Source organism: Myotis nattereri, assembly GCF_964212035.1.
Source record: "Myotis nattereri genome assembly, chromosome: 6".
Lineage (NCBI taxonomy): Eukaryota > Metazoa > Chordata > Mammalia > Chiroptera > Vespertilionidae > Myotis > Myotis nattereri.
Window position 1 is genome coordinate 14919647 of NC_138081.1, and position 27656 is coordinate 14947302.

The 27656-nt window shown below is 39.7% G+C and overlaps 1 protein-coding gene across 3 annotated transcripts in view; it reads left to right on the plus strand.

Moving 5' to 3' along the window:
• The window catches only part of UBR2 (ubiquitin protein ligase E3 component n-recognin 2), a 112375-nt gene that overhangs the window by 14749 nt on the left and 69970 nt on the right, over positions 1–27656 (plus strand). For all 3 annotated transcript variants that reach the window (XM_081093820.1, XM_081093821.1, XM_081093819.1), the window contains exons 3-5: positions 14925–15003; positions 17788–17901; positions 26320–26450. In XM_081093820.1, the coding sequence (XP_080949946.1) occupies positions 14925–15003; positions 17788–17901; positions 26320–26450 (324 nt within the window). The remainder of the gene's footprint in view (positions 1–14924; positions 15004–17787; positions 17902–26319; positions 26451–27656) is intronic.

The following is a 27656-nucleotide window of genomic DNA, read 5'->3' on the forward strand; positions in this document are numbered from 1 at the left end:
CTGAGGCCTCAGAGCTGGAACCAAGCCTCAGAGCTAAAGCTGGCCCAGAATAAAAAAAAAAAGGAGCAGTTGGGAGCTTCAGTCCCAGCCTGAAAACAGCCCTCAGCCCCTCACCCAGACTGGCCAGGCACCCCAGTGGAACCCCCACCATGAAGGGTGTGTGACCAGCTGCAAACAGCCATCATCCCCTCACCCAGGCTGGCCAGGCACCCCAGTGGGGACCCCCACCCTTATCCAGGACACCCTTCAGGTCAAACCAGCCAGCCCCCACCCATGCACCAGACCTCTATTCTATGTAGTAAAAGGGTAATATGCCTCCCAAGACCGGGATCAACGGAGCCAACAGGCCTCCCGGCACTGGGATCAGCGTGACGGGGCAGTGCCCAAACCCCCTGATCACCCTGCAGCTCTGTGTGTGACAGGGTGCGGGGCCCCAACCTCCTGATCGGCCCTGCTCTGTGGGTGATAGAGGGTGGCACCCAAACCTGATCTGCCCTGGTCTGTGTGTGACAGGGGGCGGTGCCCCAACTCCCCTATCGGCCCTACTCTGTGAGTGACAGGGGGGAGCTCCTCAACTCCCTGATGGGCCCTGCTCTGTGCGTGACAGGAGGGAGCTCCCCAACCCCGATGGGCCCTGCTCTGTTTGTGACAGGGGGGAGCTCCCCAGCCCCCTGATCGACCCTGCTCTGTGCGTGACAGGGGCAGCGCCCCAACCCCCTGATTGGCCCTGCTCTGTGCGTGACAGGGGGTGGCGCCGCAACCTCCCCATCGACCCTGCCTTGAGTGTGACAGGGGGCGGTGCCCCAACCCCCCAATCGGCCCTACCCTGAGCGTGACTGAGGGTGGCATCGCATCCTCACAATCCGCCCTGCTCTGTGCATGACAGGGGGCGGCGCCCCAACTCCCCAATCGGCCCTGCTCTGAGCCCGACCAGGGGCTGCACCTAGGGATTAGGCCTGCCCTTTGCCACCCGGGAGCAGGCCTAAGCCAGCAGGTCGTTATCTCCCAAGGGGTCCCAGACTGTGAGAGGGCACAATCCGTGCTGAGGGAACCCCCTCCCCACCCCACCCCCCGAGTGCACAAATTTTTGTGCACCGGGCCTCTAGTAGATATATAAAAGGCTAAGTGACCGACTGGTAGCTATGACGTACAGTGACCACCAGGGGGCAGATGCTCCGACTGGTAGCTATGATGTGCACTGACCACCAGGGGGCAGACACTCAACGCAGGAGATGCCAAGCTGTGGTGACTTGGCAGGGGCGGTTCTTGGGTGATACATCCCGTAACCAGAGAGGAAGACACCCAATTCTGGGGTGCATCACCCAAGAACTGCCCTCTAGCAATAGGACCCCTCAGAGGATGTTGGAGAGCCAGTTTCGGCCCAATCCCCGCACGCCAAGTCGAGGGACCCCACCTTCCGGAGGGACCCCGCTCACTCTGCAGATGCCCTTCAAGCCGCTGCACCACTCCAGGGAGGGACTGCGGGAGGTTGGTTCCAGGGCATGTCCAGCCTGTCTCCCACCCCGCTGGCCACCTTCTGATTAATTTTAATGTGTATGAATTTGTGCACTGGGGCACTAGTGTAAATATAATTATCTAATACATACGTATATGCAAACATACATACAAAAGAGAGTATGTTATAGATACTCGGCTAAATTTTCCCTTCTCTGTTTAACAAATATTGACATCTGTTCATATTAGCTGATATAACCAGATAACCCATTGTGTGGATATACTATTAATAGAGGCATTGTATAACATTTTTTTCTGTAAAAGTTCTTGTAATTTGGGGGAAGGCCTCTGGGTATCAGTGGTCATCTTTATCAGCGTGGTTAGAATACCAATAGAGATAGACTGTTAGATCTCGTTTTTTGTCTGTCTTTACAAAAACATCTTTGAGTCCTTAATTGATATTTGGAGCAATAGAGCTAGTTAGCCCTCATGATTTACAGATAAGGAAACGGAGGTTCGTTTGTTTCAGTAATGTCTTTTGTAGCCAAAGGAACCAGTTTCAAAGCATGTCTTTTAATTTTCAATCTGGAGCATTTCCTCCATTTTTCTTTTACTTTCATGATCTGGACACTTTTGAAGATCACAGGCCAGTTATTTTGTAAATGTCTGTTAATTTGGCTTTGTCTGATATACTTAATGATGAAAGTCAGGTTGTATCTTTCACAGAAATATCACAGAAGTCACCTGTTCAAATACCCTATCAAATAGCATATGATTTTGATTTGTTTGGTAACTGGTGATGTTAACTTAGATCACTTGATTAAGGAGATGCTGTAAACTTCACTGTAAAGTTACTCTTTCACCCTCTGTAATCAGTAAGTATTTTATGGGAAGATATTTTGAGACTATTAAATCCCCCGTTTCGTACCAAACATTCAATTTATCCATTTATTTATATTGGTATGTATTCATGGAGTCCAATTATTCTTGTGCTCAAATTGTTTTAGGTTTGACCCGAGGGAGGCCCTTCAAAGCTGTCTTCTTTGTTCTTTTTCATGTCCCCATCATTCTTTGAGCAATTCATTTTTCTTTCTGACACAAGATGTTTGGGCACATTTTGGAATTTTCCCTTCCCCAGTCCTGAAAGCAAACATTTCTCCAAGAAGCGTAGTTCTTTTTTAGTAGAGACTGGTGTTTAGAAATAAGGTGTGCTTGTTGCTTTGGGTATGCTACTAATCCCAGACCCTCTCAGTGGATCTGTATCTGTAGATACATATTGAAAGAGTTACTGAAGACCATACATTTACAGTGATCTCTTTCCAATTCCAGTCCAACACCACAATATTCTTTCTCATTTTCTTCCTTTGCATATTTGAAACTCCCTCTGATGAGCGTGATTCCCATCCTGAAAATACTTATTTGATCATGGTATGTAACCATTCTCTTGCTGCTGTTGCTGCTGCTGCTGCTGCCACCCAGCTCTGCATAGTTGCCCTCTTTTACCCCATTTGAACTTTACACTCTGTGCTGGGCCTTGGTGGCTTTCCCCACATTCCTTGTTAGGGCAGATATAAAATAAATCTTACTTTAAAATGCATGGTCCTTAATTCAAATCTGGCCTTTCTGTTACCTCAACTGGATGTCTATCTTGATCAGAATTCCAAAGTTTTTTTTTAATTCTTTATTGTTTAAAGTCTCCTTTTTCCCCCATTGACCTCTCCCCAGCCGTTCCCACCCCCCAAGCACATGCGATCACCCCCCTACTGTCTTGTGTCCATGGGTTATGCTTATGTGCATGCCTACAAGTCCTTTGGTTGATCTCTTACACCCCCTCGCTCCCCTGCCTTTCCTCTGAGGTTGGATAGTCTATTAGATGCTTCTATGTCTCTGGATCTATTTTTGTTCATCACTTTATGTTGTTCATTATATTCCACAAATGAGTGAGATCATGTGATACTTACCTTTCTCCAACTGACTTATTTCACTTAGCATAATGCTCTCCAGGTCCATCCATGCTGTTACAAATGGTAAGATTTCCTTCTTTTTTACAGCAGCGTAGTATTTCATTGTGTAGGTGTAACACAGTTTTTTAATCCACTCATCTGGTGGGCATTTAGGCTGTTTCCAAATCTTAGCTATTGTAAATTGTGCTGCTATGAACATAAGGGTGCATATATCCTTTCTGATTTTTGTTTCTGATTTCTTGGGATATATTCCTAGAAGTGGGATTACTGGGTCAAATGGGAGTTCCCAAAGTCTTCTTGCTAGATTTCTCTGTGGCTCTCTCAATTCCATAGCAGCCACTCTCTAGTAAACTTAGAAAGTGTCTCCCTATGCATGTGTAGCCCAACCATCAGCCAAGAACTCATTCACTGGTGACCCCCACATAGACTTCTGCCCCTATCTGCCCCCCATCCTTCACACATTCCATCTTTCTGGTGTCCTGACCCTCAGCTATTACACTTGCCCCAAACTCTGATCTAGCCTCAGCTCAGCAGAACCTTCCCTCTCTGCTTAGACTCTAGCTTATTGTGCCCCAGGTGGGAATTTACCCCCTCTGTGAGAGCGGGGCCATTATAGGGCTCAGCTCATGAATTTCCCCTCTCTTAGTTATTGCATCCTAGTGCTGCCTGTTCAATGCCTGGAAGTAGTTGCCTCGTGTATTCATCTGGTTTTATGGTTGTGTACAGTGGGAGGATTAGCTCAGTACCAGTTTTCTGTCATAATCAGAAATTGAAGTCCCACAATTTATTTTAACAGTGGAAATTGTTTAAGTTTGTTGAGCACCTTCTAGGCACTAAATTTAATGCTACGCTCTTTCTATATACTCACATTTAATCCTTCTATAAACTTCTTAGGAAAAGGGTGCAGAATAGTTTAAGGGACTCACCTGCAGTTATGAAAATTGAAACCAGAGCGCTCTGATTCTAAAGTCTGTGTTTTTCTTTTTTCATTTTACCTTTTTTTGAATCTCACATAGTGGTCTCATGAATTTTTCACTTATCCTCAGTAAAATGAGGAAAAAACTGGGGAAAAAGACTGAGTTATTCTTGTGGCTAAATTTATTTAGTTCCTAAATTCTGAGAGATATTCTTTATTGTTAAAATATTAGACAATTAGGTAGTTTGTTAAAATAAAGACAATTAGGTAGTTTTGTTTTGTATTTTAATGTTCTTGCAAAAAATAATTATCAGCTCCCTTTTTTGCTCATTCTACTCATCCCTGAAACTCTGAAATACAGGAACTTCAACAGAGTAGCACTCTGACTCCTAACCAGAAAATCAAGTTACATTGCAGTACTATTTTCTGTACCATGAAGTAATGCAAAGAATATTAAATAAAAATCATAATTAGGCTGGAGAAAGAGCTTTTGGTGACAGAATTGTGGACTTGGCCTGAGCTCCTTTTTCCCTCATTATCTCATTAGACAACTCTATATGTTACTGTTTCCCAGTTGCATATGTTTGGCACATGTAATAGTGCCTCATACTAATTAGGTGCTCAGCAAATATTTGTTGAGCAAATGCCTGTTATATTGTTCAAAATACAGAGGACAGTTTGAAAGATGTTATTTTGCTGTTCCTACTTTAAATTGCTTTTGTATTCCTATTTGTTCCACATTTCCATACTCGTTTAGTGGCAATATCGTATTTATTGTAAACCAGCTACTTTCTAGGACTAACTAATAGTTATTATATACAGGACATTTTTCCATTCTGTGTATGTAAGATTTTTTTAAGCCAGATACTTGGTTTTCAAATAAGATATTGAGCCATGAGTAATATCAGAGGGGTAGAGATAGTTTTGTTCCTTTTCTGAATGGAAATATAAAGCTCTAATATGGAAGAACCACTTAATTCCAGTAAGAAGAGTTGTTTATTCAGTTTCTTACTATTTTTTGTTATTAATCCTCACTTGAGGATATTTTTCCATTGATTTTTAGACAGAGTGGAAGGGAGGGAGAAAGAGAGAGAAACATCGATGTGAGAGAGACACATAAATTGGTTGCCTCCCACATGTGCCCCAGTTGGGGCCAGGGATTCAGCCTACAACTCAGGTATGTGCCCTTGACCAGAATTGAACCTGGGACCCTTCAGTCTAAGAGCAGGCGCTCTACCCACTGAGCAAAACCGGCTAGGGATTCTTAGTTTTTAAACACTTGATTTTTTTTTAAGCAGAGTTCTATTTTAAGACTGTTTCTTTTTAGCATGAATAGTCCAGAGGTTAAAATCAATACTGTGTTAATTTAAAAAATATTAATTACCTTTAATTGTGGAGGTGATACATGAATGAAATTTTACTGTGCATATTGTAATTGTGGCTTTCCCCCCTTCATTTAATAATTTGTCTTGGAAATAGCAACCTGTCAATATATATAAATCTTTATTATTCTTTTTTTCTCCTGTGTTTCCATAATAAGGACAGCCATAATTTATTTGATTGCTCTATTAATCAAGTCAGAAATGGGGAATGTCTAAGTTTTTCCCCCCTATAGCAAACAGTGCTGCAAAGAACACCCTGTACATAAGGGGTAGGCAAAAGTAGGTTTATAGTTATAGTACAAATAATACAATAACCAATAAATACTAATACAAGAATGAACTTTCACGTACTCACAACTGTAAATCTACTTTTGCCAACCCCTGTATTTGTACACGTTTCAGTATTTTTCAAGGTAAATACCTAGAAGTAGAATTGCAATGCTATGTGTTGTCACTGTGGCCTTCAATATAATGGAAATTTCCCTTATTTACCCTAGTCTCTGACCTGGGAAAATGAAAGTAAGTTGTTGGTGATATTTCCTAGATAACCTAGTGTGGATTCCTATAATTGTCTAAAGTGAGTCGTATGTTCTTTGCTTAGAGATTTGTGATCAATTTTATTAATTCTGCACCAGTTTGGTTCGAGATCAAGCATAGAATTACATGGGGTACAACATCAACTTTACATGCATGCTTTTGTCTAGATGTTAGGAAATAGTAGAACTAAAATGTATTACTATGGGAATCCTTTCAAGTGTAGAAACTCGGATTTATATTACCAAAATTTTCTTATTGGTACCTTATCTGTGGTTTTTGTTGTTTTAGGGGAAATTTACGCATTTTGAAAGACACAAGTTTAATTGTACATTTTTAACAATAGTTAACGTCATGTAACTCATATTCTATCAAGATATAGAACATTTCCATCTGACTAGAAATTTCCTTGTTTAAAGGTTCAACCCCTACATAACCACTATTCTTAGATATTTTCTCTTTAGATTAGTTTTGCCTGTTCTAAAACTTCATAAAAATGAAATCATATTCTTTTTGTTTCTGGCTTGCTTTTAAATGTCTGTCAGATTTACCCACAATGTTATGATTATTAGAAATAGGTTTCTTTTTAAATTGATGAGTGTTAGTCCATTGTATGAATGTACTGTAATTGCCCATAATTCATTGTCCTGTTGATAAACATGTGGGTTGTTTCCAATTTGAGGCTACCATGAACAAGGCTTCTATGATCTTTTGTTTGAACAACTCATTCTCTTTCTTTAGTGCAAATTTTTAAAATTTAAAGGAAAGAAAAACGATAATTTATTTCATATTTATATTAGCTTATGCCAATATTTTAAATGCAACATCCTATATAATAAAAGCCTAATGTGCTAAGTGTTTAGTCGTCCGTTTAACCAAAGTGTAATATGCCAATGATAAAGGCCACTCAACCTCTCGCTATGACATACACTGACCACAAGGGGGCAGGCAGTCGACCAGTCCACCAGTTGCTATGATGTGCACTGACCACCAGGGGGCAGATGCTCCAATTCATAGGTTAGCTTGTTGCTGGGGTCCAGCCGATCTGGACTGAGTGAGACGGGCCAGACACACCCTGGAGCCCTCCCACAGTCCCACCTCGGCTGGCCAACTTCCTGCATCCCTCCCTGGCCCTGATCGTGCACCAGTGGGGTCCCTCTGCCTGGCCTGCGCCCTCTCGTAATCCAGGACCTCTCAGGGGATGATAGAGAGCTGGGTTCGGCCCAATCCCGCAGGCCAGGCCAAGGGACCCCACTAGTGCATGAATTTGTGCACTGGGCCTCTAGTATTAAAGTATTAGGCATTATTATTCTGTACTTCTGTGTTTAATATACCAAAAACATAAATCTTGCATTATTTTAAAATCTTCAGCTTTTCATGACACATTTTAGGAATATAAAGACACTATTACAGGATAGGTCTTCTAGACTGGAATCTCATACAGTGAACACTATTAGCAGATACATTAGTTGCTGGCTATGAGCATTTGTAAACAAGTCTTTTTGTGGACATACATTTCATTTTTCATGTATTAATCCCTACAAATGGAATTGCTCAAAGGGCCAGGTATATGATGAACTTAATAAGAAACTGCAAAACTTTTTCCAAAATGGTTTTTTGTTCCCACCAATAATGCGTGAAAGTTCCACTTGCTCCATATCCTCACCAACATTTGATGTTAGTCTTTTCAATTTTAGCCATTCTATGGTATCTCATTATGGTTTTAATTTTCTTTTTAAAAATTCTCAACTGAAGACATGCTTTTTAGAAAATTAATTTTAGAGAAAAAGGGAGAGAAATATTGTTATGAGAGTGAAATATCAATCAGTTGCCTCCGCACATGCCTCCGCTGGGGATTGAACCCACAACCAGGGTATGTGCCCTAACCGGCAATAGAACCCCTAACCTTTCAGTGTACAGGTTGACACTCCGAAAAACTGAGCCCCACTGGTCAGCGCTTGGTTTTAATTTTACTTTTTCCTGATGACTAATGATGTTGGTGGAATTTTACACGTGGTCATTGCTCATCATCTAACTTCCGAAGTTTTGTTCAAGTCCTTTGTCCATTTTTTTTTTTTTATTGTTTGTCTTTATTGAGTTTTGGAATTCGTTGTATATTCTGGGTACAAGTCTTTGTCAGACATTTCTATGAATATTTTCTCCCAGTCTGTGGCTTGCTTATATGGTATCTTTGATGACAGAAGCTTTTATATTTTGATGAAATTCATTTTACCAATCTTTTCTTTTGTGATGATCATATCCTCTGTTTCAGAAATCTCTTGCATTCTCCCACATGGCAAAGATATTCTCTCTGTTTTGTCTACAAACTTTGAAATTTTAGATTTTATGTCTGGGTCTATGATCCATCGCAAACTAATTTTTTAGTGTATCCTTCATTTCTGACTGGTTCTTTTTTTTTTTATGATTTCCATGTCCTTTTTAATGATGTTGAAGTTCTCACTAAATTCTTTGAGCATCCTTATAACCAATGATTTGGTCTCTGCATCTAGTAGATTGCTCATCTCCATTTAATTTTTCTGAGTTTTGTTCTGTTCTGTTCTTTCATTTGACACGTTTGTCTCCTCATTTTATCAACCTCTCTGTGTTTGTTAGTATTAGGTAGAGCTGTTGTGTCTCCCAGGCTTGGTAGAGTGGCCATATGTAGTAGATGTTCTCTAGGGTCTAATGGCACAGCCTCCCTGATCCTCCAAGCTGGGCACTCTAGATGCTCTCCTCCCCACCCTGTGGACTGTGTACACCCTCCTGTTGTAGTTGAGCCTTGACTGCTTTTGCCACGTTAATAGGAAGGATTGACCCCCAGGCTGATTAGCTGGAAGTACTGGCTGCAACAGATCAGATGTGCAGGGGCCCACCCCACAGTATAGGACTTATTTCAGCAGGGCTCTGAGTCCGCCCATTGAGTATATCTCATGGAAGTGGTTGGGCATCTTCAATGTGGTCTGAAGCTGTATACCAGGTGCACTGGCTCTGGGGCCTTCTGGGAGGTACAGGCCAAGGTCAGCCACTGCCTATATTCTGCTTGGGGCCTCCTGGCATGAGCTACAAAGCAATCTGCAGATGGCTGCTACTTGTGCTGGGCTTAGAGGTGTGGAGGAGAGGCTAAGCTGCAAACTAAGGCCAGCTGCTGCTAGTGCCTGATGTGGGGTCACTTACGAGAAGCATGGGGCATGGTTAGGCCAGATGCTACTTGTTTGAGAGATTGTAGGACAGTCAGAAGCATGAGTCGAGACAGGCCATTAATATGGAAAAGCCACTGGAAACAGCATATTTGGGCCCAAAAGTTGTGTGGCAGGGTTTCAGGAAATCACCAGGGCACGGCTAACAGTGTTAGCCAGGTTGATGGAAACTCAACCCCCTGATCGCCCTGCGGCTCTGTGTGTGACAGGGTGCGGCGCCCCAAGCCCCCCACCCACGGGCCCTGCTCTGTGTGTGACGGGGTAGAGCCATAATCTCCCCATCGGCCCTGTCCTGAGTGTGAGAGTGGCGGCTCCCCAACCCCCTGATCGGCCCTGTTCTGTGGGTGATAGAGGGCGGCGCCCCAACCCCCTGATCCCCCCTACTCTGTGTGTGACGGGGTGGTGCCCCAACTCCCCTATCGGCCCTGCTCTGTGCGTGACACGGTACGGAGCCCCAACCCCCCTGATGGGCCCTGCTCTGTGTGTGAAAGGGGGCAGCGCCCCAACTCCCTGATTGGCCCTGCTCTGTTTGTGACAGGGGGTGGCGCCGCAACCTCCCCATCAACCCTGCCTTGAGTGTGACGGGGTGGTGCCCCAACCCCCCAATCAGCCCTACCCTGAGTGTGACTGAGGGTGGCATCACAACCTCCCAATCCGCCCTGCTCTGTGCATGACAGGGGGCGGCGCCCCAACTCCCCAATCGGCCCTGCTCTGAGCCCGACCAGGGGGCTGCACCTAGGGATTGGGCCTGCCCTCTGCCATCTGGGAGCAGGCCTAAGCCAGCAGGTCGTTATCTCCCAAGGGGTCCCAGACTGCGAGAGGGCACAGGCCAGGCTGAGGGACCCCCCTCCCCCCCGAGTGCACAAATTTTTGTGCATCCGGCCTCTAGTCTATATAATAAAAGCCTAAGCGACTGTTACAGCAGAACGACCAGAACAACTGGTCAGTGCACTCCCACAGAGGGAGCATCCCTCTGCCAGAAGCCAGGCTCCTTGCTGGCGAGCGCAGCAGTGGTGGTGGGAGCCTCTCCACCTCTGCAGCAGCGCTAAGGAGCAATGAACTGAGCAGTAAGGAGCAGCCAGCAGTCAGGCGGTAAGGAGCGAGGGGTCCCGGACTGCAAGCGGGCCTGAGCCGGCAGGCGGACATCCCCTAAGGCAGTGATAGTGAACCTTTTGAGCTCGGCATGTCAAAATTTTGAAAAACCCTAACTTAACTCTGGTGCTGTGTCACATATAGAAATATTCATAATTTTTTTTTATATTTGCAACCATTGTAAAAAAAAGATTTATATTTTTGATATTTATTTTATATATTTAAATGCCATTTAACAAAGAAAAATCAACCAAAAAATATGTATAAAATGAACAAAAACAGAAAAACAATGTACATTTAGGAAAAAATAATAATAAAAACAATGATAATCAAATGGTACAAAAACTAGAAATTAGTGACTTTTTTAGTGCTGAAGTTTGCTAATTCTTCGATTGCAGGTTCATACTTGGTGCACTTCAAGGCCAAGCAAGCGCCACTAACTTCATCTGTTAGCCAGTTTCTTTTGTTCGTTTTAATATTCTTTAATGCTGAGAACAAAGTCTCACAAAAATATCTTGATGAAAACATGGTTAGCAAAGCCATCGCTAGATTTTTTATGTCGCTAAAAGTGTCAGGTATTCTGTTCCAAGCACTCAAAATTTCTTGTTCGTAGTTGCACTCTTCTTCATTATTCAAACGATTTCATTCCAGATTTTCAAGTTTCAACCTTAAGTCAACAAACACGAGTCCAAATGCTACCTTGAAAATCTGCAATTTGCAGATTTGCAGATTTGCATCCATTGGAAATCCTTTAATTCCAAAGTACTGTAAACAACTACATCCAGATACTTAATTATTTTAATGGTCTGTTCTAGGCTTCTAAATTGGCCGTATCTTTCACTGAACTGTTCAAATAACGAATTTACTATATTCTGGTACATAGTATGGACTCCATTACACTTGTTGTAGTGGCCTTCTCGAAATACTTTTTTATCCAAGGAAAATACTTACAAGTTTTAGTTTCAATATCTCGCTTGAAAATTTTAAGTTTACTTTCAAAAGATTTGATGTATCCAAACATAACGTCAATACTTTTGCCAAAACCTTGTAAATTTAAGTTCAGTTAATTTATATGAACAGAGAGATCTGTAAAAAACATCAAATTGCTGACCCACTTATGATCATTGATCTGAGGAAAGTTTGCCAGATCCTTATTCTCAATAAATACCGTAATTTCTTCAAAGCACTCCACAAATCGCTCAAGTACTTTACCTCGACTCAGCCATCTCACATTATTGAACATCAGTAGTCCACTGTAGGTTGAATCAACTTCCTGTAAAAGTGCAGAAAATTCTCGCTTGTGAAGGGGTCAAGAAGCTATAAAATTCACAATTTTTGTTACAACTGACATTAAATCATTCAATTCTGAGAATCCCAATTTGGCACACAACACCTCCTGATGGATAATGCAATAAAAAGGTACAAGTGGATGTCTAATAGCTTCCATAAACAATTTCAGGAGTCCCACATTTTTTCCCACCATATTTGGTGCCCCATCTGTCATGACTGACACAATTTTAGAGATATCAATGTTTAGGTCACTGAATGTTTTTATAACAACCTTACATATTTCGTTTCCTGATGTACTTATTGGCACTGATTCTAACTTTATCAACTCTTCTCTCATTGTGAGACCATCAGAATATCTAGCAATAATGGCCAACTGAGCATTTGATGTGACATCAGTAGTTTCATCAAGAGAAATTGAAAAATATTTACAACTATTTAAGTCTTTTTTTAATTGATGTACGTTTTTGTTAAGATCTATTATTCTGTCTTTGGTAGTATTTCTACTGAGTGGTAACTCAGAAATTCTTTTAATAATATCTTTATTTTTCATATCGTGAAATAGAGCTGGTGCACATCTTAGAAATGTTTCCTTAATAAATTCTCTGTCACTGAGAGCTTTTCCATGCTGAGCTATGGAGTGAGCAATACAGAAACTTGCTGATGTTAAATTTGTAGAGCATCTTACAAATTTAATGATGGAATTTGATTGACTTTTATAGAGGTGTATCTGCCTAGTAATGTATTCCTTCCTTTCATGGATACTTTTTTTCAAGAGCTGATAATGATTAGTTTCAAAATGTCTCTTTACATTCCACGTTCTGCTTACTACCGTTTCATTACACAGTATGCAAAATGATCTGTTGTTTCTGTCGACAATCCTGTACATCTCGGGCCATATGTCTTGAAAGGGTCGGCTACTGCTACTTCCACTTCCTTTATCATTCAATCTTGCTTTTTTGTTTTTTTGATTCTCCATCACAAGGCTGCAAAAATAAATAAATATAAATCACGGCGTTTTTTATAAAAGGTTGATAGGTTTCTTACCTATTAACTTTTTGCAGTGTTGTTGCACTGACTCCTGATGCAAAACAATTCAAAGATAGTATGTATAACCAACAAATATATGGTGCTGTAATCAATTATCCAACACACAGAATGTCTCATCGAGCACTGTTGCACTGTATATCTTTTTCTTCTAACCCTCCCACTCCTGTCTCCTAACGAACATGGCAATCAAGTGCGTCCGTTTGCCGAATGCACCCGAACGCACGGGAAGCTTACCCGAGGCACATGTTGACAATAACGAGGCCGTTTCCAGAATTGGGCATTTTGTCACTCGAGTGAAAATAAAATGTCATGAGTAAAGATTAATCTCTTTATAGTGCAATTCTTAACCTTTTTATATTAATGTCAATATTGGAACAATGTATCTTGGATGTTTTCATTATGTATCTTTGCTACGCAACACCGATGTACATGTTTACATTTGGTTTTAGAATTGCATTATTGACCATGAGTAACATGAGTAATAATATTACTCGAGTGATGCCCAACTCTGGCCGTTACGAGAGACAAATATTTGAATTATGCAATTTTTTGTCTCTGTCGATGCGTGTCACCCAAAATGAGTTCACGTGTCACCTCTGACACACGTGTCATAGGTTCGCCATCACTGCCCTAAGGGGTCCCAGACTGCAAGAGGGCGCAGGCTGGGCTGAGGGATGCCCCCCCCCCCCCCACACACACACACACACACACTGTGCAGGAATTTCGTGCACCGAGCCTCTAGTATGCTACAAATAAAAAGGAGTACAATAAGCACATTAGAGTGGTTTGCTTATGAGGATATAAGAACCAAGGATAAGGGAAACTTAAAGATTTTTCATCATACCCCATCTCATTTCATGGCATTAGAGAGATTCTCTTATTTAAGATTAGAGGCCTGGTGCACGAAATTCGGGTCACTAGACCTGGCCGGCGATCAGGGCCTATCAGGGCCCTACTTCTGGCTGCCAGCCGGGGCCTCCCTTCCCCAGCTGCCAACTGCTGGCCAGGGCCTTCCTTCATTCCATGCCGCCCCCTGGTGGTCAGCTCACGTCATAACAAGCTGTCGAACTCTTGAGGGGACAGTTTGCATATTAGGCTTTTATATAGAGAGAAGATATGATCTGTAGATATATCAAACTGGCAGTATGATGAAAGCAAATGAAATGACTGAGGACACCACTGTCACAACCCATCCACCTTGTGGAATTCTTTTGTTGTTGTTGTTGCTGTTAATCCTCACCTAAGGATTTTTTTTTCCCCATTGATTTTTAAGAGAGAGGGAAAGACCGAGAGAAACATCAGTGTGAGAGAAACACATTGGTTGCCTCCTGCTTGAGGCCTGACCAGGGCCCAGGCTGGGGAGGAGCCTGTAACCAAGGTACATGCCCTTGATGAATCAAACCTGGGACCCTTCAGTTTGCAGGCCAATGCTTTATCCACTGAGCCAAACCGGGCAAGGCAGCCTTGTGGAATTCTTATTCTCCCGTCAGGATATCTTAGAAACCATATGTGTTGTGTGACTATCAGACATAATGACCAAGTAAGGAGACCCATGTCAGTCTGTACTTAATCATTTAGAATGTTTAATTTCCCTTTTAAATTAGTTAAAATTTAAATAGAAATACAAGTTTTAATATTTTCTTCTTTCTGGGGGTGTACACATACCACCTTGAAGACCATTGATTTGAAACACCTGTTTGAAGGAAATTACTTGAAATTGCAAGATAAAGTTTAAAATCGATTCCATAACATCTATGTGTTTTAATATAAAATGTGATTTCCCTGAATCTTTGGGGGAAATTACCATTCTAGTAATACGTGCCTTCAGAAACTCACTAGTACATATCCAGTATGAGAAACAGGTTCTTAAGCTGACATCATTGATCAAAGATCTGAGAGATTTTGGGGAATAATATTTCCTTTCTTTTAACATTAAGACAGTTCACTATTATTGCTCTTCTAGAATGGAACCCAGTATGAAGTATTATGTTGTGAAATATGCAGTAATTTTATGACACTCATTTTTATTTTTTCTTTAACTTTACAGAGACTGTGCAGTTGATCCAACTTGTGTTTTATGCATGGAGTGCTTTTTGGGAAGTATTCACAGAGACCATCGATACAGGGTTAGTAATGTCCAGATAATAACCATACCTAGTATCAAATTTTATACTACCTACCTTTTCTGCTTTTTTAAAATTCCAAGGTTTAACACTAAAATAGGAGAGAGTGGTTTAAGAAATGTGTTATTTAAACACCATTAAACATACAATGGCAGTATAGATATGAATTATGAATCCAGACTTCTTGGAACATGTGGTTTAAGAAAGACAACACAGATATCAGCTCCTCCATATTAGTTTTCAGTTAGTTTATCTTGATGTTTTTCTATGTTTATTATCTTCAAAACTCTAGGTTTAAGAAAGGGGTTATCAAAAATCAGAGGCTAAAGTTGAGTTAAAAGTGTGAGAGGGAGGTTCCTAAAGGGGTTTGTGTGAGACAAGGAAAAGTGATAGGATTATACATTTAAGAAATGTTCTATTTATTGGTCATCTTCCACAGAAGATTTGTCATTTCTTAATATTAAAGAGGCAGCTACTACAGTGTAGAAGAGGGCTCAACTCCAAAACATAAGACCCACTAATTTTATTTTTATTTTTTTCTCTGCTATAATGCAATCAGTATTTTTACAAAAATCAGGTTTGTTTGCTTTTAAGTCAAGGATATGACAAAGGCAGATTATTATTAAGCCTGTCTTGGTTTCTCTACTAAAAGTTCAAAACAGATCCATGAACATTCAGAAATTAGGGAACTGATAGTAGCTGGAGCTTTTTCCACCCTAATCTCAAATAAAATGGTAGAGAATATTGCAGTCTTATTATTTCAGGAGCCCTGTTGGTTCAGGACTTTTCCTCCTATTTGATTTATTCATAGTACCCAAATATTGATAATAACGAACTAAAAACAGCTATAAAATTGAACTCCTTGTATGTTTGTGTTCTCTTTATTTTCATAAATCAGTAAGAGAATCCCAGTTTTCTTTAAGCCAGCGGTTCTCAACCCGTGGGTCGCAACCCCTTTCGGGTCGAATGACCCTTTCACAGGGGACGCCTAAGACCATCGGAAAACACATATATAATTACATATTGTTTTTGTGATTAATCACTATGCTTTAATTATGTTCAATTTGTAACAATGAAATTGGGGGTCACCACAACATGAGGAACTGTATTAAAGGGTTGCGGCAGTACGAAGGTTGAGAACCACTGCTTTAAGCTGTTCTACCTATCTTCGGTAATAGAATGTGCATGAAAACTATAGGGTGGAGTTAGCATTTTTCAAATGCCTGCCTGCCCATGTTTCTTGACATATATCTTTGCAGTCCCTTAGAATAACTGTCTTTTGTGGGTTTACATTAATTATTTGTGATATATAACACACAGATAGTTTGGGCAAAATATATTAAGGCTGATCTAAAATTTGCACTTAACCATTTCTAAACTCTCAGAATTTTTTAAAGAGCAGAATTTCCAGTCTACCAATGATTAACTAATAGATTCTGTCTTGCCAGATTTCTTGAATCATTTCCATATCTTAAAAGAATAAGTAGCTTCTTTTGCTCCTCCCCATTCCTTATGTGGAAATGCAAAGACAGGTCATCTGAGCACAAAGCAAGATGGTGGCCATCTCCAAGGCAAGAGAAGAGGCCTCAGGATGAAACCTTCTGGCTGGCACCTTTCTTTTGGACTTCCCAACTTCCAGAATGGCTCCTAATTTCCCTGACCAGAAGCTACTAAAGCTACCCCAGACATACTGCCTAGCCATTTTTTGCAAATGGTCTTTCAGCTCAGCCATAACTAGTCCTGCTCACGCCTGCAGGATTGGCCACCCAGCCCCCCTGTTTCTCCTGGCTGAGGGGGTGTCAGCAGCAGCAGGATTCCTCTCCTCTCTGGGCTGTCTCCCTGGTTTGTATTAGCCCGACCCCCTTTTGCCCTCCTCCCTTGCTCCATCTACCACCTTCAGATGTTTCAGTGCACAGATAGCTCAGGTGTATTTGTGCATTGAACAGGGAATATTTTGTTGTGATATGGCTGCTCAAATTCTTGAAATTTCAGGGGGAGAGATCAGAGGAATCTTTCAGGATGCCACTACTCTGATATCACTTACATTTAAGTCCTTTATCCATTTTGAGTTTATTTTTGTGTATGGTATAAGAAGGTGGTCTAGTTTCATTTTTGTGCCTGTACATGTCCGATTTTCCCACCACCATTTATTGAATAAACTGTCTTTACCCAAAAAGAAGAAGAAAAAGAAGTATAAATAATTATTGAACCCTGCAAGTGGTGCAAAGGTTTTTTGTGACCAGGCAGTCTACTTTTGTATTTCCTGAGCTTCCTTCTCAAAGAAGGATATTTAGGGAGTGTAAGAAAAGAAAAATAAACGGTCTTTCTAGTTTTTATTGCTTACTTCCTCTAATGCAGATGCAGCACTCTTATTGGACTATTCTAGTTCTTATAACTCTTGAATCTGGCATATTACATTATAGCACTGTAACCTGCTAGCATAAAGGCCAGCATTATACCAATTTAGCCAAAATCCAGCCCCCAGACCCTCATGATTTCCCTAATTAAGAAACTTACATATGTGAGCATATTTTATCTCTTTAAAATATCTATTGTTTACTAGTTCACTACAAGGTAGCTTATTTTATTTTGAATCACTTCTATTAGCTTATAGGCATATTTAAAATAAGCTTTAAACTATTGAGAGGTTTGCCATTTTTTTAAATTTCATCCCTCCAAAGAAATTTAAACGCTCTAGCAATGTTATTTCCTTAACTTGCTTTTCTTATAATCTGAGAGCCCTCAGCAAACATTTACTGACAAGATGCTTTATGATTTTTTTTTAAGATGACAACGTCAGGAGGTGGAGGTTTCTGTGACTGTGGTGATATTGAAGCTTGGAAAGAGGGTCCTTACTGTGAAAAACACAAACTTAACACCTCTGAAATTGAGGAGGAAGAGGTAAAAACAATTCTCAAAGTTTTGTGTATGTTTTTAAGGAAATACTATTTAACCATGAGTTTAAAATACTTTGAGACATGGGAATAAGGTTATAATATGAGCAATGGATAAGAAAAATAGTCCTGTCACTAATAGTGACCAGGTATACTTTAAAAGTTGTTTGCATTTAATGATGCCATACCATTGCTAATAGTACACACTTGAAATTTTGGAAATTTAGTTTAATTCAGCTTTTTTTAAGTTCTCATTTATTATTGAAGGGATTACTTTTCCTATATGTGTAGACCACTTAGTTGGTTTTTGTATATTTGTGTTGTAACTATCTTTAGTCTTTTCTATAGCCATATCTGGCAGCCAGTTCTAATTGTCATCTGGTAAATCAGTGATATTGGATGTTATGCGACCAAGTGTAGAGGTGATAGCTCAGAACAAATTATACTCACTCCATCTGTAAATATGTGCTCTAATAAATTGTTGATCTTGTATTATATTTCCCTGATATTTATAAGGATATATTTATAACTACTGGTAAATAAGTACTTGACTCTCTGCTGCTGCTTGTGACAATTTGATGTTTGAGTCAAGATCCTTATTTCAACCCTGGCTAGTGTTGTTCAGTCATTAGAGCGGCGGCCTGAGCACTGAGGGGTCATGGATTTGATTACCAGTTAAGGGCACATACCTGGGTTGCAGGTTCAATCCCTGCCCTGGTGGGGTGCATGCAGAAGGCAGCCAATCAGTGTGTCTTTCACATCAATGGTTGGTGTGTGTTTTTTTTCTCCCTCTGTCTTTCTCTCTCTCCCCCCCTCCTGCCGTCCTCCCTTCCACTCTTTCTAAAAATCAATGGAAAAAATATCCTCAGTCCACTTTTGTATTTCCTGAGCTTCCTTTCTTTTCAAAGAAGTCTATTTAGGGAGTGTGAGAAAAGATGAGAATTAACAAAACAAAACAAAAAACAACAAAAAAGATCCTTATTTCAGATTTTATTTTTAAATGGCTGAGAGATGGGTACATTCGAAGTACTTCTGTGTTATTAGTAGGTCTAATACAGATTTGAGGCGTAAATAATCCTTCCTGGTGCTCATACCTTATAGGTCTCAAATATTTTAACAGAACAACCAAGACTTTATGGTGTAGGACAATGTCTTTTAGACTGTTCCACCGTGTTTTGGACAGATAAAATTGTGCACAATTATTCATTGGTATAGAAAACATATATCTTGGGTTTTATGTGCTTTGTCCAAGCGATCTACAATTTGCTACAGAGAGACAAGTGGCCAGGGTTTTGGATTTCTTCACTCCTTTTAGAGCAGCTTCATTTTTATCATATTAGAGGCCCGGTGCATGAAAATTCTTGCACTGGAGGGGGTCCCCAGCCCAGCCTTCCCCCTTTCACAATCCAGAAGCCCTCAGGGTATGTCCTACTGACAGCTTAGGGGGAGCAGGCCTAAGCAGCAATCTGGCCTCCCTCTGTGGGAGGCGACTGGGCCGATCATGGGAAGGCACTGCCCCTATCAACCCACTACTGCTGCCACTGCCGGCCGCTCCGGCAGGCCCTCGCTTCTTTGTGCTGGCCCCGCTGGTGGGCAGGGGGGCGATGTGGAGCCAGGCCAGCAAGGGGAGGGGCTGTGGGAGGTTGAGGCACAGCAGGTCGCACCCCATCTAGCCTCTGTGGAGGCGTGGTGCCAGGAGCAGAGGCAGAGGGTCCCATTCCTGCTCCTGCAGCGGCCCCGCCTCTGCTCCCACTCCCACTCCCGGGGAGGTGTTGCCTCCTTTCCTGTGCCGCCGCTGGCCGTAGGCCCTCACAGCCACTGTGACTTTGTTCACATGGACGTCTGCTCTAAGTAGCATATTATCCTTTTCTTAGTATAGATATCAGATTGGAGTTCTGTATGTAAAATTATAAACAAGACAAATGAATATATATTTGAAAAAAAAGGGGTTTGCTTTAAAAAGAAATGAAAACCAGTATAAAACATTAGGACTATGGGAGAAAATATTTGCAAATCATATATCTGATAAGGGTCTAGTATCCAAAATGTATATCTTACAACAATAAAAAGACAACCTAATTAAAAATGGTCAAATGATGCCCAACCAGTGTGGGTCAGTGTTTGAGCGCCACCCTGTGAACCAGGAGGTTATGGTTCAATTCCCAGTCAGGGCACATGCCTCAGTTATAGGTTCGATCCCCAGTGGGGGGTGAGCAGGAGGCAGCCGATCAATGATTCTCTCTCATTGTTGATGTTCCTTTCTCTCAAATCAATAAAAACATATTTTTTTTAATGGTCAAAGGACTTGAATAAACATTTGTCTGAAGAAGATACAGTACAAATGATCAGTAGACACATGAAAACATGCTCAACATTATTAGTCAAGGAAATGTAAATCAAAAGCACAATGAGTTATCCTAGATGGCTGTAATAAAAATTTAGAAAAGGAAAAGTGTCGGTGAGGATGTGGAAAAATTGTAATCCATTGTACATTGCCAGTGGGAATGCAAAATTATTTCAATGCTGTGGAAAAGTTTGGCTTTTCTTAAAATGTTAAGCATAGAATTTCCATATGAGCCTGTCCTCAAAATTTTAAACATAGAATTGCCATATGAAACTAATTTCACTCCTAGGTATATATCCAAAAGAATCGAAAACAAGTATTCAAATAAGTACATGAACATGAATGTTTGTGGCAGCATTATTCACCGTTGCCAAAAGGTGGAAATTGTTGAAATATCTAGCATTAAATGGATAAATAAATTGTGGCATATACATACAATGTAATATGACTCAGCCATAAAAATGAATAAAATACCAATACATCCTAAAACATGAGTGAACCTCCATAACATTATGCTAAGTAAAGTAAACCAGATACAAAGTCACATATTGTATAGTTCTATTTATATGAAATATCCAGAATAGATAATATTGTAAAGACGGTGGTTGCCAGGAACAGGAAAGGGAAGAATGGGGAAAAACTCTTAATGGGTAAAGGGTTTTATTTTGAAGGAATAAAAATGTTTTGGAACTAGCCCTCGCTGGTTTGGCTCAGTGGATAGAGCATCAGCCTGTGGACTGAAGGGGCTAGGGTTTGATTCCCGTCAAGGGCATGTATCTCAGTTGCTGGCTCCTCCCTGGGCCCTGGTCAGGATGCCTGCAGGAGGCAACCAATCGATGTGTTTCTCTAGGTCTTTTACTCTCTCTTTCTACTCTCTCTAAAAATCAATGGTAAAATATCCTCAGGTGAGGATTTAAAAAAAAATGTTTTGGAACTAAATAGAGGTGTTAGTGGCACAAATTATGTCTATACAAAATACCACCGAATTGTTCACTTTAAAATGGTTAATTTTATGTTCTATGAATTTCATCTCAATAGATTATTTAAAAAGAAATATTTTAAGACTTCTGTTAGCTTTTTATCTGTTTTAAGGTAGGCTTAAAAGAGTTTTCTAAGAAAAATTATAAATCTGCCTGCAGTTACTCTCTTGGCTTTATCCTCATACTTTAGTAGGGTAGCTATCAAAAAGTGCAGACTTTGGGTAATTTCTTGAATTTTAAGAATATAACAGCAAGGTCACTTGCCTGGCTGAAGCTACATGGCCCTGCCTAGAGAATATATACTCCACAGAAACTTGACAGAGAATAAAACCTCTGGACTCTACCACTTAATTCCTATTTAAGAATTCAGTTAAGAGAAATGAGGTCTTCAGGGATGAGGTTATAAGGTAAGATAAGAAGACTAGTGGCCCGGTGCACTGGCCTCTAGTAGTTTTTCTATTTTTAAATAGTTGAAAAAATCAATAGGGTAGTATTTTGTGGCATGTGAAAATTTTACGAAATTCAAATTGCAGTGTCCATAAATGAAATTTTATTAGCACACAGTGACATTTAATTGTTGATGTATGATCTGTAGCTGCTCTTTTTCTACAGTAGCAAAATGGAGTAGCTAAGACAGAGAACCCTGTAGCCTGCAACAACTAACGTACTTACTGACTCTTCACAGAAAAGGTTTTCTGACACCAGGTATACACTAGTAGAAGCGCTTATTATACCTGATTCCCACTCACTAAATGCCATCTCCTATGCTTGGGTGTGCAGGGTAAGTCAGGAGGCTGGTGGGATAGTACCTCTTCTAGTTGAGACCTACCACATACTATATGACCTACTATGTAGTGTCTCCTTTGTTGATCTTCTTCATAAGAATCGTACCAAATTTCTCTTAGATCTCTGCATTAGGAAATGTTTTGTTTCTCTTGGTTTGAACCTGATAATTGATTATGTTTCCTTTTGTTGAGGCATCTGGAAAACAGAGCCAAAATATTTGGAAATAGAGCCTGTCTTTAGTAGCTATATGAAAACTTATGATCTGAATTTATAAATAGGTATTATCTTGACTTCAGTTTATTTTCCTACCTTTATTTTTCACTTTACCTGCTTTGTATATCTATTTTTCAATTCTATTATACTGCTTATATTCTTCAGTTGCTATAAATACTTTTTGGAACAAAATTTAATTCAGTAACAAATATTAACTGAATGAGCAACCTCAGCAAATACTTTTTAATCTAAAATTTTCACTTTGCTGCTCTCATCTCATTAGAATGCAGATTAGTGATCTTTTGTTGTTTGCTTTGTTTTTGTTTTTTGTTAATATCTTCACCCAAGGATATTTTTCCCATTGATTTTAGAGATACATTGATTGGTTGCCTCCTGCATGTGCCTGACCAAGCCGGATTGAACCTGCAACCCAGTATGTGTCCTTGACCAGGAATCCAACCCAAAACCCTTTGGTGCACTGGCCAATGCTCTAACCACTGATCCACACCAGCCAGAGCAAATGCAGATTAGTAATTATTAATAGCTAAATATTATGCTAAGTACTATACTTGGTTTATCTCATTTAGTTCTGAGAACAGCCATATAAGGTAAATATTGCTGGTACCAATATTCTATATCTGCAGAAGCTTGAGTTTTAAGAGAGATTAAGAAACTTGCTCAAAGTGTCCCACATAGTAAAGTGCTGGAGCAGTGCTTTAAGCTTAGGTAGTATAGGCTCCAGTAATGGAACTTTTTTGACAGTACCTTATACTGGTTTTTTAAAACATTTTTAGCAGTGGAATTGCTTTTTAAATAAGATTCTAATTTTTAAAATTACAATAATAAGACAGATAAAAGTGGTGTTATTAATAAATTTATTTTTTTTTAAGTTGAAATGTATATTATTTACTTGTTAAGAAAGATTATTCAGGCCCTAGCCGGTTTGGCTCAGTTGATAGAGTGACAGCCTGTGGACCAAAGGGTCCCGGGTTTGATTCTGGTAAAGGGTACATACGTTGGTTGCAGGCTCCTCCCTGACCTGGGCCCTGGTCAGGGCTCGTACAGGAGGCAACCAATCGATGTGATTCTCTCATATCAATGTTTCTTTCTCTCTTTCCCTCTCTCTTCCATTCTCCCTAAAAATCAATGGAAAAATATCCTCGGATGAGGATTAACAAAAAAAAGAAAAGAAAGATCATTCAGTCCTGGCCAGTGTGGCTCAGTTGTTTGGGGGTCATCCCATGCACTGAAAGGTTGCTGGTTCAATTCCAGGTCAGGGCACTTGTCCAGATCCTCTGTGGGGGTCATGCGGGAGGCACCTGGTGGATATTCTCCTCTCACATCGATGTGTCTCTCTTCCTTCCTCTTTCTCTAAAAATCAAGTTAAAAAAACAAAACAAACAAAATTTAAAAAACTAGTCTGTTAAAAAAAAGGAAAGATAATTCTAGTTTGTTTCTAGTTTTAGTTGGGTGGTATGGAGAAAATCTTCATTCATGCCTTATTCACATATGAAAATAATTAAACTATTATAATACATGTTTACATTTTAAAAATTTAAACATTATAGAAGTGTATAACATAAAAGATGAAAATTTTCCGTAATTTCCACTACCCTCAGAAATAACCACAGATAACATTTTTGATGGTAGAGGTATGCCTCTCGCATTCTTTTAATTTGAAAGAAGAGTAAATCAAAGTTGATTCACAAAGGTTTGCATTCTCTAACATAAATATAATCAAAGAACTGTAATTATTAATGATAGTTGATAGTACAACATAGGATAAGATGGTCATTTATTTACTCATTCTAGCTGATTTATGTTATGATACGAGCACTTTGAGCAGAAATCTTTCCTAACCTTTAGTTTACCATTGTACATATGAGTAGATTTACACAGCCTAGCATCTCTTCACTGCAAAAATAATTCTTAGTGACCATTTTGCAAGAAGATAACATATGCATACAAAGATAGCACAGGAATCTATATTCTTTGGCCTGCCTCAAACGGGGTTAATGTAGCAACAAAATTACCAGTTCGTGATTCCTAATATGTAATATAACACTTTTTAAAATATATATATGTTTATTGATTTCAGAGAGGGAGAGAGTGGGAGAGAGAGAGCTAGAAACATCAATGAAGAGAGAGAATCATTGATCGGCTGCCTCTGCATGCCCCCTACTGGGGATGGAGCCCGCAACCTGGGCATGTGCCCTTGACTGGAATTGAACCCAGGACCCTTCAGTCCGCAGACCAACGCTCTGTCCACTGAGCCACACCAGCTAAGACAATTGATGTGTAATTTAAATAGGAAACAGCTCTACCAGGCCTTGGGATTTTGCAGAACAGAGTTTGGGTACTACTGGCTTGGATTCTCAAGAATTGGCAGTTGTTTCTTCCCCAGGATCATTTAATTTTTATGAATCCTGTTTATTGTAATTCTTCAATCTTCTAAATGTTATGGGACAGAATTGTAAGAAAAGGAGTGACTATATAGTAAGATACTATTCTTAAGGTTCTATTTTCTATTTTGGTGTAGTCTGAGGCTCATATTTTTACTAATATCCACTCTTTTATGAATCCGCAGCAGGTACCAGTTCTAGTTTCTTTTTGTACAGGTGGTTGCAATATGTTAACAGTTTCTAAAGTCTTTATAGGAAATAGTAGTAACCCTTGCCAGTAGGATAAAAAAAGATTTATTTTTTTTTGAGACATAAAAAGCAGCCAGTTGAGCCCTAGCCCATTTGGCTTAGTGGGTAGAGTGTAGGCCTGCGGGCTGAAGGGTCCCAGATTCGATTCCAGTCAAAGGGCATGTACCTCAGTTGCAGGCTCCATTCTTGGCCCTGGACAGGGCTCGCGTGGGAGGCAACCAATCGAAGTGTCTCTTTCACATCAGTGTTTCTCTCTCTCTGTCTCTTCCCCTCCCTTCCACCTTCTCTGAAAATCATTGGAAAAATATCCTCAGGTGAGGATTAACAAAAATAAAATAAAAAGCAGCCTGTTGAGAAGAAATAGAGGTAAAAAGTAAGACCTCAGAAAATATTTTTTCTTTTTGAAAGAGGGAGAGAGAAATATTGATTGGTTGCCTACTGCACCTGCCCCAATCCTGGATCAAATCCACAACCTGGGTAATGTGTCCTGCCCGGGATTCGAACCCACGGCATTTTGGTGTACTGACAACACTCCAACCAACAGATGCAAGTTGGCCAGGACCTTCCTTACTTTTTTTTTACTTTTCCTTACATTCTTCAAGTCCTAGCAATCTTTGTCCTTTTCCCTCCATTCTTTTTATCTCCCATCTCCATTTGTTTTATATCAGTTCCACTAGGCTTATCTTTGTGTAGCCTTGTGTGTATTTGCAAGAATGTGCTGATTCTCATTCCGTGATGTTAGAACATACTAATCTTTTATATGAGACATGAATATAACACTGTTTAGCCATTAAGCTAAATAATGTGTTTAGATTTAAGATAAAACATTAAGATTAAAAACATTTTGCCAACCATGACTGAAAGATACCATGATAAACTTAGTACATATATGTTTATAGAAATATTTTTTTACATTAACCTAGAAATTTAGTAACTTACTGTTAAATCTAAAGAAGGAGGTAACCTGTTACATGCATACACAACCTATGAGTGATTTTTATAACTTCAAAGCAATTTTGTGACCTTGTTGACTTCTCATCTTCGTAATCTTCAAAATCAGGTTCTTTATCCTGTAAAACTAAGTTGGTTTTTTGTCCTTGGACAACATTCCTTTGTTTATTCTGGAAATTAGGGATTAGGAAGCTATAAAGACGGTTTGATGTTAGGTTTTAAAGATCCTGGAATGTCATTCTAAAGTTTTTATATTTATTCATTAGACATTGGAGTGCCATTGAATATTTTGGTTCAGTTGATTTCAGAATTGGGATTATAATTTAATAAAACATTTTAGGAAGCTTGATTTGGTAGGATGTAATATCGAAGAGAAGCTTAAGCTGAAAAATCAGTCAGCTTTTTACAGTAATATTTTGAGAGGTGGAGGAAGAATGGGAAAGAGGAAAATTAATGTGCATTTAACAAAATTGTATTTTCTTTTTCTGTTCTTTTTTCAGGATCCTCTCATTCATTTACCAGAAGATGTGATAACAAGAACTTACAACATTTTTGCTATTATGTTTCATTATGCAGTAGAGATATTAACCTGGGAAAAAGAAAGTGAATTACCAGCAGATTTAGAGATGGTGTAAGTACAACCACTTATTTTTTTGTATTTGTATTTCCTCACACTCAGTTTTAACCATTTTTCTTCTAATTCCTCATGTTAACTTTAATATAGCTAGGATAGAACATAATCTTTTTTTTTTTTTAAATATATTTTATTGATTTTTTTTACAGAGAGGAAGGGAGAGGGATAGAGAGCCAGAAACATCGATGAGAGAGAAACATCGATCAGCTGCCTCCTGCATGCCCCCCACTGGGGATGTGCCCGCAACCAAGGTACATGCCCTTGACCGGAATCGAACCCGGAAACCTTGAGTCCACAGGCCGACGCTCTATCCACTGAGCCAAACCGGTTCTGGCAGAACATAATCTTTTTTTTGCAATAATTAATTTTCAGCAGAACAGTAATCTTGATTTTATACTTTTAAAATATGTGTGATCCTCTTAATTGGTAGTAGTTTCTCCCTGTTGGTTGGTTGGTTTAGTTGGTATATAGCCATATTTAAGCTATGTCAAAGCTCAGCCATAAGCAATTTTCTCTTCTTTGTGTGGTAAAACTGGTAAGTTAATTCTACAATTCCTTTTATTTTGTCTGTCAGGTAAGATTAGGAAATGAGCTCTTTGATGTGAGTTTTCTGGTTTGACTAAATGCTCAAACTCATTTTTATTCTAAAATTTTATAAAATATATTCCACACTTTGAGCTTCTTTAGTGTACATCTAACATATTTACCATTTGTACTTAGATTATTGAGGAGGTCACAGACTTGTGACTGGAAACTGTATTCTGCCATAGCTCTGTTACGGCTAAAGGCTTGCTTTTTCTGTGAGTGTGCTTGCCTTAGGCAGTCTTCTCTGCTACTTTTAACTCTAACCAGGCTGTCAGAATTGTTTTCATAATTAAAGTTGAATACAAGTTGGATGGAATGAGAGTCTGAAGGACATTGGTGTTAGTTCTTTTTTGTTTTCTCAACAGTGATTCAGATAATTAGTTGCGGGTTAAGTGTTTTAATAAAATGTTGAAAATGAATTAGTACCTCATGACTTTATCTTCATGTACTTCAAGTTGGGAACCATTCATTGATCTAAGAGACTAGAAGAGGTTTTGTTTTTTGGGGGGGATTTTTTTGTTCATTTTTAAGTTCAGGATACCAGCATAGAAGAGAAAGAATCTTGCTTCTTTGTACTGTTTTCGCTTCTTAGTAAATGGCATTCCTTCTATCAAAATT